The 15,247-nt window shown below is 45.2% G+C and overlaps 1 protein-coding gene across 1 annotated transcript; it reads left to right on the top strand.

The window, feature by feature from the left end:
• Positions 1–2,689: 2,689 nt before the first annotated feature.
• Positions 2,690–3,709, top strand: LOC127326883 (uncharacterized). Its single transcript, XM_051353659.2, has 2 exons — positions 2,690–3,298; positions 3,378–3,709. Exon 1 carries the CDS (start codon positions 2,801–2,803, stop codon positions 3,260–3,262), a length of 462 nt encoding a protein of 153 aa, XP_051209619.1. The 5' UTR covers positions 2,690–2,800; the 3' UTR covers positions 3,263–3,298; positions 3,378–3,709.
• Positions 3,710–15,247: the final 11,538 nt, after the last annotated feature.

Here is a 15,247-nt window from a genome sequence, read left to right as displayed (position 1 = left end):
GCTATCTACATCTCTATCATGGACCACCAGATGTAATTCGCCAAACATGCGTTGTTCCTGGCGCTACTCGCCACCTCCATAGCTATGTCTTTTCTCCTAGACAAGAGCCTAGGCCCTGATGCCACCGGCGCCATGATGTCTACCTTGGTGGCGCCGGATGAAGAGGAAGAAGGGAGGAGGAGGCCTTCAAGGAGGACTCGGGGTCTTTTGACTGCAGCTTCGACCCCGGGGACTTGGCCAGCAATGGTAAGTTACCCCGCCTCGCCTAAGGTAAAACCCTAAGTTTTTGCCATGTTAGTTCTAATTAATACTGTGATGTGTTGTTTCGTTTTACTCTTTACTTAACAATTCATAGATTTTTCTCTGTTTTGTTCATAGATTTAGCTCTGTATAGTTCATTGATTTCGCTCTATTTTGATCATAGATTTAGCTGTGTTGAGTTCATAGATTTTTTTCTCTGTTTAGAACAATACATTCTGCTCTGTTTAGTTCTAGGGTTTTACTCTATGTAGTGAAGTGTTATGATCTGTTTTGGTCTACTATCTTTCTTTGTTTAGTTTCGGGGCTTTGTGAACCTTGTTTACTTTGACTCATTTAGAGTTTGAATAATATAGAATAGTTAGACAATGCAGAACTTAAATAATGTAGTTTTTAGTTTGATTTCTCCGCACACACAATCTCTGTGTTCTAACTAGCAACCATATCCCTTCCATTTTTATGCCCTTAAGGGTAAGCTGGAAGCCCGGTGATGATGCGGTGGCCATGACATCATGCGCGCTTAGTTGTGTCCACGGTATTAACTTTGGCCAACATCTATTATATACTAAAAGCAAAATAAGAGTGTTTTAACGGAGATACCAGATTAATATCCACATAAGCTAAAATTACTAGCTCCGTTGATTGTAGTAGTAACGGATGAGATTAAATGACATGTCAAAGTTACGTAAACTATGTCACGTTACAAAACATGTACACCTAAAATGGTACGGAGGAGTCTCTCACATTTTAGCCATTACCAAAAAGAATCCGAGTGATTTACGTCAAAAAAAAAGCCCAGTTCTATCTCCGTTGAAATAAAAAAAAGGCAACTCTATCTCCTTTTTCTCTTACCATATCAGATTAGAGTCCACGTATCCATGCATGGAAACTGAAAAACGTATCAGGTTAAAGCACTGCATGCATCATTTATAAGTGACATAATAAAAAAATGTAACGTGTTGTAGTTGAACTGACCTCTCAAATTCTAGAAAATTACACAGGAAGCTGAATTCAAATTGTTCAGATCTTAAGATCTACACATGCCATACTACCAAACTAGCTGAATTCTCCAAACTCGCGCTGAAAAAAAAAAAAAGAACGAGCCATAGGAACCCTTAACTCAGAAATTACTATGCGGTAAATGTGGATCCATACAAAACTTCGACCCAGACGGAACCAATATTTCAATGTGTTAGCATTAAAGAAGCAACTAGGTTGCTACATGGACCATTCTTCTACATCTATATGTCACACTAAGTCCAAGTCCAAATTTTTAATTTTACATAACAATTTAATATCATGTAAAACAAAACACCTGGTAAATTTACATTATTTATAAGTTACCTAATAACTGCTCACCAAATAAAGATAATTAAATATGGTCTCTCCAGATTATATTTATTTAGTGGGAATTGAAACAACAAAATGTATTATCTTTCATGAAATATAAATATAAGAAAATCATAATTTATTTTCATCATAATCTGGACACAGCAAAGACAATGAACACCCCTCTAAGAAAAATAAAGATGATACCCTCGCAGTTGCGAGAGCCACTATGCTAGTTGGAAATAATAGCAATATCTACCATCTCAAATTAGTATATTATGAAACAACATCTGAAGACCGAACTAGTAATATGAATTTGTTTTATGAATGCTGCTATGTCTTAATATAAAATTAGTTGGGTTTTAAAATGTTCACTTAAAACAAAATATAGAAGTACACTTACTGTGTTTCTTTGGAGCATTTAATATAGGGAAGAGAAATGCATTTATTTCCTAACGAAGGGAGCGGAATTTTTTTTTGGTTCCTGAGCTCCAGTGCATCTTGCATATATTTTTAAAAGTTCAAAATTATTTTTAAATGTTTTAAAAAACTGTGAAACAAAATCCTAAAATTAGCTAATGATGTATCGATCTTGCAAACGTGCATACACTCAATTCAAAATGTTTGTATTCTGAAATACACAAAAACGACAAAGTCCGATTTTTTCCGGAGATTTGAATTCACTCTATTCAGATCCACAATTTTTTTATTTGTATCACTCAAACAACAATTTTATTTTTCATATTTTCCCGTTTATGGATACATCAGTATCTATTTTTAGGACTACCGCAGAGCATGGCGGCAGTGTTACCGAAGTTGAAAATAACTAAGCTGTAAGTTAATTTTGGAATTCAGTTTCTTCCATAAAAAAGGTTTGCAAATATTGGATGTAAGTTATCATATTATAGGTCCAGAAGGCTGTTTGAATGTTCCTTAAAACACATGCTACCGAATAAGCTGCTCGCCTCTTGACCCTGTGTTTGGTTCACTTGACTTTTCCTTCGAAATTAAAGATCTCACGAGGCAGCAGTCCTGTAGCACCTCCGTCCCTATCACCTGGAAAGGATTCGCCATTATTTATGCCCATCAATTCTCTTCTCCTTCCCCTCAGCTACCATTCCCAGCCTAGCTATTGCATGTATTAGCTCGGTGACGCAGCAGCAAGCCACGAGCTACCTGAGCTGATTTGGTATACATATATATACACAACTGGATGGAGACAGACCCGCCGTCGTGGTTCCATGCGCAGACGGCGCCGACGGCGCGCGTGGACGGCAAGACGGTGCGGCTGTTCCAGTGCCTCTTCTGCGACAAGACGTTCCTCAAATCGCAGGCGCTGGGCGGCCACCAGAACGCGCACCGCAAGGACCGCGTCGGCGGCTTCAGCGACCCCTACGGCGATGGCTTATTCGGAGGCGCCACCCGGTCCACCGGGGCGCCGTGGGATTCTGCCTCCGGCCGGTCTATGTGCGCTAACATCGCTTCCCACCGGAGTGGCGCGCCGGCGTCGACATCAGCAGCCGATGCGTCCAGGTTGGAGAGGTGGGGCGGCAGGGCTCCACGCATGGCGGAGCGCGCAATTCTCCTGGGGTCATCGGAAGCTCGAGACGGCGTGGTAAGGGCCTCCGAGGACAGCGACGCCGATGAGACCCTTGACCTGGAGCTGCACCTCTAGCAAGCGTCGCGTACCTGCTAGTGCCATCTTGCAAAGGTATTACTCCGTACTAGCTCCCATCAATATCTTTGTTAATCAGATCCTCGTATGTTTAACCTAGTTGATCTCCATGCAGGGGCTGTCGTCCATCAATTTCAACACTGAGGCCGAAGAAATTAATCTGTGTCGGCGATCGGAGTTGATCATATATACAGCGACGTCGGCTACTCTTTGTACATTTGTGTGTCCTTGCAATCGACATACTACTGCTCCTAGTCCTAGCTCCTAGATCTGTGGTTTCATGCCTTACTATATTGGTATATGCGAACGGAAACCGTATGTACTGTAATAGGTACACTCGTACGGCATGTAAAACCAGCTCGGTCGTACGTAATACTCCACGAATGAGTATCACCTGTAGTGGTAGTACACTACATGAATGAGCCGCTGTTGCTTCCCCGTTCTCAATTTGTCGTCGCGTCACTCGGGACCATTCTGATCGATGTACCTTTCAAGCACACCATCGGATGCATAATTTGGTAAAGCTGACTGGCCACTTGTTCCTCCTACCCAGCCATGTGATTCGATGGGACACTCCGTACGACGTACTAGTCGTACAGTAACTAGTATGCCAAGGAGAACATACAGTGGAGTGTGGAGGGTAGCCATTGGCCATAGCCGTGGTACAGTGGATGGCAGTGCTGTGCCGACGATTAACACAGCGCGCGCACTGCTAGGCCCTCTCCTGCTCTCTTTAATTTGTACAAAATCCGGCGGTCGTTCAGTGTGAGGGCATCTCCAACGGGCCCTCTCCTACGACGGCGTGGACAAAAATCGCACTCCGCAGTGTCCATCTTGCGGACATCCGCACGTCCTTTTGGGCTGTATAACCCTTCTCTCTCGTCCTTTAATTCAGGATAGGTCCATATGCTGACCACTTCACACCACACAAATCAAATCTTTCTCTCGCTCCAACCTAATCAGTGCATGATAGCCCTTGCGGTAAAATATTGTGTCTCTGCCGCTGGAGAAGGGGTAGATGCATGCAGACATGTGACCACTTTTTGTGTTCGTGCCCGACGCAAAGGAACATAAAAATTGCGTCTGCCCATTGGAGATGCCTTGAGGTTGGTCGTGCCATACACTCGAGTTCGTGGACGCCGGGCCGGCAGCCTCGGAAGTTCGACCGCACGGATGGGTTTGGCAAGCTCAGTGGCGGTGGTGATGGTCTTTCCCCTTGGCAACTATGTCTGCGAGAAGCGGACATCGGGAGACCTTGGTGGTGGCGGCGCTTCGGTTTCATCATCTCCCATATCATGTTTTGAAGACCAGGCTCGGAGGTAGCAGATGATCCGACATTGGGTGTGTGGGTAGGTTGTTTCGGGCGAAAGCCCCGCGTTTGGCGCCGCCGCCGACGACGCCTGCGGGTGTCGTAACTCTCTAGGGGGCATCATTGTGGGTAACTTCTGCGCGAGGGCTCCGGGTGAAAACCCTAGACCATCTTCGGTATCATTGATGACGGCGTGCAATGTCGTTACCTTCTTGGAGGCGTCGACGTGGAGTTCCTTTCCCCTAGGTCTCGATGCTATCTTTGGTGGCAAGTCGTGGTATTTCATGTTCTTTGTTGTTTATTTTTGATCTGCTTTATAAGAGGGTTTCCTCATTATCTTGTATCGGTTCGGCCACGTGTGGCTTTATTTATAAAGCTGGGCAAAAGTCTGTTTCGAGAGAGGTCACATTTTATGATTTATTTCAATATTAGTTTTGCAGGTTTTGGGTGGGTCGAAGTACTTTGATGCGCACAGGGGGAACCGCTGTTGGGAGACCCACACGAACTGTCACTTTGCTAGAACTGACGTAGGGTGGCACCGGCTTCAAAACCCCGAAAACGGAAGAAAACCACACATAAGCTGGTACGTCGTAGTCCTAAAAATAATGTTTCCAAAATATTTGGAGCGAGAGAAAGTGGGCAATTAACTCAAATTCGGCCTGTTTTGAGCGAAATCGGCAGAAGACTGCAGGGAGCGGCAGTGACTCTTAGAAAGCTAAGGCATGCGGCTGGCATGTGAATGGTAGTGTATAGGCTGACTTCTATCATCCGCAGAGGTCACGCTCAATTGTTGAATGCCCCCTTGTAGCCGCTTAAAAGCCCGTTTCAACACTCGAAAAATGGAAAATAGGTTTTTTCTAGCGAGGAAAGGGAAACACTTTGTAGGGCCCCATCCCAACGCACACATATGTGCCTAATATGGAGTATTATGATCCTCAAAGACTGCATTGAAGGTTTTAGTTTTTTTTTAAACGAAGGAAAAAGTTGACTTATATATCAGTTAAGAAGAAAAGCGCCCAGTTAATTTGGAAAAAACCGGGCAAAAATATACAACATCATGGGGCCACACCCACACAGGCCACAAGGATAAACCCACTCAAGACCTCAAAACACCACTCCGGCAAGAACAACGGCCATTCACCATGTCGGAGAGAAGACGACGTGACTACTATGAGAGGAGTAGACACGGGGCGCTCGAACGTAGAAGAAGAAGAAGCCAACCCCCCAAGGAGATGCGCCAAAGCGACACCGATGGATAGTATTGAATGCAACCTCGTCGTGCGAGATCAACACCCTCATCACTGTCAAAGTTTCGGGGCCGCCGCCCCGACATTCAGCTGCTCCGCCACACCGAGCGAATCGACAACACCACCTTCCGGGACAACCATCCCGACATATCACCGCTCGCACTCCGAGCCACGACGCCGCACGACTCAGCCACCCACAACCCAAACTGGGTAAACTGCTCGTAGATCACGGATGCCGCACCAACTCTAGGGTCACCGCCCCGACATAGAAGTCAAACCGCCTCCTCTGAGACGTGTCGACGAGCCGACAACGTCTCAACATCGCCGCACCAGTGATGTAAGATCATCGCCCAAGCCATGTGGACAACAAGTTCACCACAAGAAACTTGTGCCCACCATGGGTTTCGAGGCTGCCGCCTCGACTTCCAAACATCAACCTCTCGGAGCCGCTGCCTGGGATCCAACATCCCGACAATGAGAGAAACACGCACCAAAAGTTGAACGACCCACCGAACCGTCCCCGCGTCGCTCCCAGGGGGGCGGCTCGGGCGACTCAAACCCTAGCCCAGCCGTTGCCCCTCCTCCCCTTCCACCTCCTCTCGCCGCCGCTGGAGGACGCCGCCGGGCGAAGGCCGCGCGGCTGACGGTGGCGGCGGGCCCTCCTCCTCTCGCGCGAGCGGTGTTGGGCAGGGGCCTCTCCCCTTCGGGCGATTGGAGCTCCAGCCGGATCGGCGTGGCGACCCTGGTTTGCGCGGTGTTCCAGCGGAGTTGGGCGCAGGGGCGGCGGCCCCGGGTTCGTTGGCTGTGCGGCGGCCGCGGTGGCCGCGTGGGCGGCGCGGCGGCTGGTCCTGGGAGCTCAAGTCTGCGGGCGTCAGCGTTCGTCTTCGAGCCTCCGCTTCGGTGTTTGTCGGCGCCCCCTCTACTGTGGCGTTCCGGCGGCGCCTACGGCGCTCTTCGGCGGTGCTCTGTCGGCCGCATGCTGTGCAACCCGGCCTCTCATCTCCGCGAGGTGCAGTGGGTGTCGGTCGTGCTCGTGGAGCTCTCTGGATTGGTGGTGGTGGTGGCTGTTGTGTGGAGTCGGCGCGCGAGGTGTGCGGGGTAGTGGTGGTGGTCCGGCCGGCCCTTTTGCGGCGGGTGTGAGGTTGCGACTCTCTGCCGGGCGAAAGTCTTGTTCTGGCTGCGGCTGGAACCGACGGTGACGGCGCCTTTTTTGGCGTCGTGGCCTCCTTGGAGGCGTCGTCGTGGTGGTGTTCTTGCGCCTCCGCCCGGGTGCTCCAGGGGAAACCCTGATTCCTCGTGGGATCGGGCGAGGGCGACACTTTCCTGTCTCGTTTTGCCCGGGGTCCTCGCCTTGGTTGCTCCGTCGGCCGGAGGGAGCTGTGTGGCGAGTTGGTTGGCAGCGTCGACGAGCGGTTTGGCTTCCTCGACTCGGCGGTCAGGCGAACACGACTTCGGTTTCGGTGTGCTCCGGGTGAAAACCTTGCACCGGCCTCGGCCGATGCCGGTGATGGCGGTGCTCTCGGACGTCGCTCCCCTCGTTGGAGGCATCACTGTGGAGGCCCTTCACTGCAAGTTTGTTGTTCGTGTTGTCTGTCTTGTCGGTTTCGTCCTCGGCTTGTCTTCGGCTAGGTGGTGCGCGGCCCCGGGTGTCGGCGTGGATGTCGGAGCGGCGACTCCGTGTTTTGCCTCCGCCTTGTTGCGTTTTGAGGTGTTTTTGGGTGTCGGACTTGGCCACTGGGGTGGCTAGGACGTCGGCTCGTGTGGTGCGCGGTCTCGGGCCGGCGTGTTGTGCTGTGTTATATCGGTTTTCGGCTAGTTTCCCTCATAAACTGGCCATTCTCTTCTCCTATATCAATGAATGGCAAGCCTCTTGCCTAGTTTCAAAAAAAAAAGTTGAACGACCCCTACTAGACGATACCTCCAAGAAGGTCGCAACCCCTACAAGAAGGTACCTCTAAGAAGGTCGCGACCCATACTAGACGATGCCTCCAAGAAGGTCGCGACGTAACCCCGTCATCGCTCCAAGAACCCGAGACTGGGATTTCTCCCGGAGAGGCTAAACACCCCGCGGGCTGGGGGTGTGAATGGAGCTTCACGGCCAGCGGTTCCTGATGACCCACAAGTATAGGGGATCGCAACAGTCTTCGAGGGAAGTAAAACCCAATTTATTGATTCGACACAAGGGGAGACAAAGAACACTTGGAAGCCTTAACAGCGGAGTTGTCAATTCAGCTGCACCTGGAAACAGACTTGCTCGCAAGAGTTTATCGATAATAACAGTTTTATAGCGATGCAGTAGTGAAATAACAGCAGCAGAGTAACAAAGACAGCAGTAGTGATTATAGTAAACAGCAGGATTAAAATACTGTAGGCACGGGGACGGATGACGGGCGTTGCATGGATGAGAGAAACTCATGTAACAATCATAGCAGGGCATTTGCAAATAATAATAAAACGGTGTCCAAGTACAAAGCAATCAATAGGCATGTGTTCCAATTATAGTCGTACGTGCTCGCAATGAGAAACTTGCACAACATCTTTTGTCCTACCAGCCGGTGGCAGCCGGGCCTCAAGGGAAACTCTTTTGGATATTAAGGTACTCCTTTTAATAGAGTACCGGAGCAAAGCATTAACACTCCGTGAACACATGTGATCCTCACATCACTACCATTCCCTCCGGTTGTCCCGATTTCTGTCACTTCGGGGCCATCGGTTCCGGACAGCGACATGTGTATACAACTTGCAGGTAAGATCAATAAACAATGAATATCATGATGAAACAATAACATGTTCAGATCTGAGATCATGGCACTCGGGCCCTAGTGACAAGCATTAAGCATAACAAGTTGCAACAATATCATCAAAGTACCAATTACGGACACTAGGCACTATGCCCTAACAATCTTATGCTATTACATGACCAATCTCATCCAATCCCTACCATCCCCTTCGGCCTACAGCGGGGGAATTACTCACACATGGATGGGGGAAACATGGCTGGTTGATGTAGAGGCGTTGGCGGTGATGGCGGCGATGATCTCCTCCAATTCCCCGTCCCGGCGGAGTGCCAGAACGGAGACTTCTGGCTCCCGTGACGGAGTTTCGCGATGTGGCGGCATTCTGGAGGGTTTCTGGCGACTTCGACTTCTCCCCGTGCGTTTTTAGGTCGAGGCCAATAAGTAGTCCGAAGGAGGGCGTCGGAGGCCAGCCGAGGGGGGCACACCATAGGGCCGCGCGGGCCCCCCCTAAGCCGCGCCGCCTTATGGTGTGGGGCCCTCGGGCCTCCACCTTACTTGACCTTAAAGCTCGTCGTCGCATTCTGGGAAAATAGGGCCTTCGCATAAATTCCGAGGATTTTCCCGAAAGTTGGATTTCTGCACAAAAACGAGACACCAGAACAGTTCTGCTTTAAAACAACTGCGTTAGTCCGTATTAGTTGTATCCAAAACACACAAATTAGAGGCAAAACAATAGCAAAAGTGTTCGGGAAAGTAGATACGTTTTGGACGTATCAACTCCCCCAAGCTTAGCTTATTGCTTGTCCTCAAGCAATTCGATTAACAACTGAGCGATAAAAGAACTTTCACGAACGCATTTGCTCATATGATGTATATATTCTCATGCTATGGCTAATACTTAAGCAGTTCATAATGAGATACATGCAAATAAGATCATCTAACAGCTATGTCAATCATGGAGAGGTACCAACAATTAATAATAAGCATCATGAATCATGTATATAAGCAGGATTGCAATGTTCATAAGAGAGTATGATAAAGTGGTATCTCGCTTGCCTGTATTTGATTGGCAAAACATAAATGCCCGGGCACCTCTGGAGTTCATAGAAAGACTAGAAGTAGTGATTGTCAAAGATAAAAGCATCAAAGTTATACCACAATCAATCATATTTTGAGACAAGCATATTATACTAAGAATGACAGTTGTGCTCTCAAGATAGTGCTCAAAGAAATAATGGAGACACAACATAGAAGTAAAAGATTGACCCTTCGCAGAGGGAAGCAGGGATTAACATGCGCTAGAGCTTTTCATTTTTGAAATCAGGAGTAAAATCATTTTGAGAGGTGTTTGTCGTTGTCAACGAATGGTAATGGGTACACTAACTACCTCGCCAACCGGACTTCCAAGAGCGGCTCCCATGAATTATTTGCATGTTTATGTGGCACTCCTTCCAACCTTTCTTACACAAACCATGGCTAACCGAATCCTCGGGTGCCTGCCAACAATCTCATACCATGAAGGAGTGCCTTTTTATTTTAGTTTTATTATGATGATGACACTCCCCCCAACCTTTGCTTACACAAGCCATGGCTAACCGAATCCTTCGGGTGCCGTCCATCAATCACAAACCATGGAGGAGTGTCTATTTAAGTTAATTAATTTGGGACTGGGAATCCCATTGCCAGCTCTTTTTGCAAAATTATTGGATAAGCGGATGTGCCACTAGTCCATGTGAGAGTCCATCAAAAGTAAATGACAAGGTTGAAAGCTAAACACCACATACTTTCTCATGAGCTATGAAACATAAACACAAATTGAGAAGCATTTTGAAGGTTTTCAAGGTAGCGCATGAGAATTTACTTGGAATGGTTTGAAATGCCATGCATAGGTATTTATGGTGGACACTTTGGAACAACTTGGTTTTCAGGTGTTTGGAAGCACGAGCAGCGTTCCCACTCAGTACAAGTGAAGGCTAGCAATAGACTAGGGAGCGACAAATCAAGAGAGCGATGCTTGTCATAATCATGCTTGCGGCAAAATAAATTAACGGAGGCATAAAAGTGATACAAGAACTCTGAAGCAATATAGATCATCGAGGCTTAATTGACTTTTTGTTCAGTCATATGCATGCGTGAGCATGTGCCAAGTCGATATAAATGAATTATTCAGAGGAGGATACCACAATGCCATACTTAATTATGAATAAAACAATGCAACAAACATCCATGACATGCTACTCATATTAATAAATTGGAGCTTAACATGAGAGATCATAAACTACTAGACTTTCTCAAATAACATATACTTCACATGAACCAACTAAGCATGCTCACATGGATGAGTATATGTACAAAAATGAAAACAAATAGAGTTTATACCAGCCTCTCACCACAATCCAATTGTCGTAGATCGTCATTATTGCCTTTTCACTTGTATAGCTTGGATAGTATGAAATGAAAACCACGCTCCAGCCACCGAAGACCATTGAACTCATAATGAACTTTACAAACCAAAGAAGAACAGCAAATATTTTTGGTGTTTTCGAATTGCAAACAAGAATAAAAGGAAACAAGCAAACAAAGCAAAATCTTTTTGGGTTTTCTTATAGCAAACTAGCAATAGCAAATAAAGCGAAACAAATGCAAGAAACCAAAGCAAACAAATGGTGAAGAGAAACAACAGAAATATTTTTGGTCTTTTTGTGTTTTGGGAAAGGAACAAAGCAAGAACAAGAAAATGAAAACTAAAAGAAACACAGAAAAGCGAGATGGCAGAAATCTGCCAAAACCTGATAGCAGTACAGAAATCGATTTTTACAAAAATCTTACGTTGCTCAGCTCGAAAAGTGTTCAACTAATGAAAGTTAGATAACAACCTGGGGAACCTGCACAAAAATTGGCAGCTCAAAATAACGTTCTGGCTGTGCGTACGAATTTTTCTAGTAACAGTCCAGAATCTGTTTTCAGGCAGCACTTCCCCAAATATCATCTCCCTCTCATTAGAAAACCACTCAAAGAAACTAAACAAGTATGTGCAAGTATCCAGCAATCATAATATGCAAAGAATGAGTGATGCCGGTATACCTCCCCCCAAGCTTAGGCTTTTGGCCTAAGTGGAGTTCAATCCCATCGAGACCATGAGGTAGTATCTCCGTAGTACGACGAAGATGGATCGTATTCCGGGCATGTGCTAGAAGAAGCACCCGGATACGTGACGGTGTAGTCGTGGGAGGCCTCGGCGTCCTCGGAGTCATGCTGCTGGTGGAAGTCTTGTATCTTCATATGTTCATCCACCTCCTCCTTAGTGCACGACCATGATTGCCTGTCAATACTGAACAAACCTGGTTGGGGAAGAGGGATTTCCTTCTCATCCCCGTCAGCAAACAACATTCTATAGACCATATTATCTAAAGTAGAATCAGTGGTAACAAAATGATGACTCTTCATAGCAGCAATATCGAGTCTCCTAGGGATCAATGGCACATCATTAGGATCAAGAGGAAGTCTTAAATATGTTAAAACGCGCAGTGCAATAGTTCCTCCAAAAATAGGCCCCCTATTAGTCAGGCGGCGAGCAATAAGAGAACCAAGGTGATAAGATGTCCGACCAGTGAGTGCAATATTCAAGAAAGCAAGATGGTAACTAGAAATATTGCTAGTGTTCTCCCTACCAAGAATGCTAGTAGCAATGTAATATGCAAAATACTTAATGGCGGGGAGTTGAATGTTCCTTATCTTGCCACGCTGAATGGTGCGACAATCATCATCGGTAATCCCTCGATAGAGCTCCAACAAGTCCCGGGGGTTGTCATCAATCCTACTTGCTGTACCTACAGGGGCAATATCTAATGCACGACAAAAATCTTCCAATTCCATAGTAACAGGATTACCATAGATCTTGAATGCAACTGTCGGCTCGTATTGCGTGTTGTTGAACCTGAAGCTCTCGACGAAAATTTTGGTGAGCATATAGTATTGCTCCCTTTCGTCTTCCACGTAGGTGGTTAAGCCCGCCCTATTGACAAGGGTGAAGAAATCATCCAATATCCCTGCATTTCTCAGAAAATCATAGCATGGAAAAGATGAAGCATTAGGAGCCCCGTTGTCCTCTTCGGGCGCGAAGCTAGGCACGATGATATCCTCATTGTACGATCGCCTAAGCCGGGTGGCAGCCCTAGAAGGCCTCCCGGTGCTGGTTGTTCCTTTCTTGAACAACTCTCCAAAGTTGAACTTCTTCATCTCTTCTCTGAATTTTTTAACAAACAATATAAAATTTGATTTGGTGACATATAATCAAGGGGAACTACTATAGGAACTTGCTAGAGTACTAATCATGCATCAAAACTAGTTTATACAACTTAGAACAAGCATGCAAGCTCACTAAACATGTTACCTACAGCAGCAAAATATTCAAGATATACTCAACCAAACAAAATTCTACTTGGATAGGTGGAGGAGTCACATACCGGAGAGCAAATGTGCCAAATCTCAGACAGAAATCTGGGCTGAGCAAAGAGATCGAAAAATCCTGAGCTCTTGAGCAAAAACGCGAGTGAGAGGAAGCTGGTTCGAGTTTTTTCGGGAGAGAGAAGATGCTGGGAGAAAGAGATGAAATAGTGGGGCAAGGAGGGGCCCACACCACAGGGTGGCGCGCCCCCCTCCTTGGCCGCGCCGGCTTGTGGTGTGGCACCCTGTGGTGCCCCACAGGTCATCCTCTGGTGCTCCCAGGTGCCTCGTCGAAAAATAGGACCAACGGTATAATTTTTGTGAATTTTTGAAAACTTTGAAAAATGCACATTTCTGGATATTTAGTTTATTATTACTGGCCAGGAAAATTTTGAAATCTCCAATTAACTAAGGAATTTTGCAAATTAAAAAAATGCTACAGCAACTAGAGCAAGTGGAGGAAGAAAGAAATGTTGTTTACCTCCTCTATGCATATAAAAAGTATTTGTTAACAAGGTTGATCAAGTCTTGCCACCAAATAAATTTTCCATAGCATAAGAAGAAATAAACCTCAAATCAATCATGTTACCTTGAATTGTATTGATATGGATCCAATCACGAGAGTTTGATATTCTTCTTTAGGCTCATATATAGGACAATCAATAGTTCCAACTTTGATAGTTCTCACATTAGAAATAGTATTGACTCCACATACTTTATCAATCTTCTTGGGGAAATAGACGGTATGCTCTTTATCATCAACATTGAAAGTAACATTTCCTTTATTGCAATCAATAACAGCCCCTGCGGTGTTAAGAAAAGGTCTCCCAAGAATAATAGACATATTATCATCTTCAGGCATTTCCAACACAACAAAATCAGTTAATATCAAGCAGTTAGTAGTAACTTGAACAGGAACATCCTCACATATACCAACAGGAATAGCAGTAGATTTATCAGCCATTTGCAAAGATATGTCAGTAGGTATCAACTTATCTAAGTAAAGTCTCTTATAAAGAGAAAAAGGCATAACACTAACACCGGCTCCCAAGTCACATAGAGCAGTTTTAACATAATTATTCTTAATAGAACAAGGAATAGTAGGTATACCTGGGTCGCCCAACTTCTTTGGAACTTTGCCATTGAAAGAGTAATTAGCAAGCATAGTGGAAATTTCCTCATTGGGGATTTTCCTTTTGTTAGACACAATATCTTTCATATACTTTGAATAAGGAGGCAATTTAATAGCATCAGTCAAAGGGATTTGCAAGAATAAAGGTTTTATCCAATCACAAAATTTATTATAGTGTTCTTCTTCCTTTGATTTTAGTTTCTTAGCAGGAAAAGGCATTTGCTTTTGCACCCAAGGTTCTCTTTCATTACCATGTTTCTCAGCAATAAAATCTTCTTTAGTGTACTTTTTATTTTTAGCATGCTTTTCAGGTTCTTCTTCTACCTCTTCTTTATCAGAAGCATCCTTCTTATCATTATCTTTATCATGTTCATTACCACTTTCAGTTTCAGCATCAGAAATAGAAATACTATTAGGATCATTAGCAGGTTCAGAGGATTCTACAACATTTTTATGTTTCTTCTTCTTTTTCTTCTTAGAAGGAGCACTAGGTTCAATGCGTTGAGAATCTTGTTCAATTCTTTTGGGATGCCCTTCAGGATATAGAGGATCCTGGGTAGAGACACCACCTCTAGTTGTTACTTCATAAGCATGTTTCTCTTTAGAATTATTCCCCAACAAGTCATTTTGCACTTTAGTGAGTTGATCTATTTGAGTTTGAACCATATGAAAATGTTTAACAAGCATCTTAACATCATTGGAGGTTCTCTCTACAATATCATGCAATTCACTAATAGCTCGAGAATTTTCCATTAAATGGTTCTCTACTCTCATATTAAAATTTTCTTGCTTAACAATATAATTATCAAACTCATCTAAGCATTGTGCAGGAGGTTTCGAATACGGAATATCTTCCCTAGTAAAGCGTTGAAGGGAGTTTACCTCAATCATGGATGAAGGGGAAATTATCTCACATATATCTTCTATGGGAGGAAGATTCTTCACATCTTCAGATTTAATACCTTTCTCCTTGAGAGACTTCTTGGCTTCCCTCATATCTTCATCATTTAATTTAATCATACCCCTCTTCTTTAATATTGGCGTTGGAGTTGGTTCAGGCGTAGTCCAATCATCATGATTCCGGCCTATTTTAGCCAATAATTCTTCAAATAT

The sequence above is a fragment of the Lolium perenne genome, chromosome 4 (assembly GCF_019359855.2).
Source record: "Lolium perenne isolate Kyuss_39 chromosome 4, Kyuss_2.0, whole genome shotgun sequence".
Lineage (NCBI taxonomy): Eukaryota > Viridiplantae > Streptophyta > Magnoliopsida > Poales > Poaceae > Lolium > Lolium perenne.
Note: the sequence above shows the minus strand (reverse complement) of the source record. Positions and strands in the feature narration are given on the sequence as shown.

Coding starts and splice junctions, on each gene's coding strand:
- LOC127326883 (XM_051353659.2), top strand. CDS start 2,801: ATGGAGACAGACCCGCCGTCGTGGTTCCATGCGCAGACGGCGCCGACG.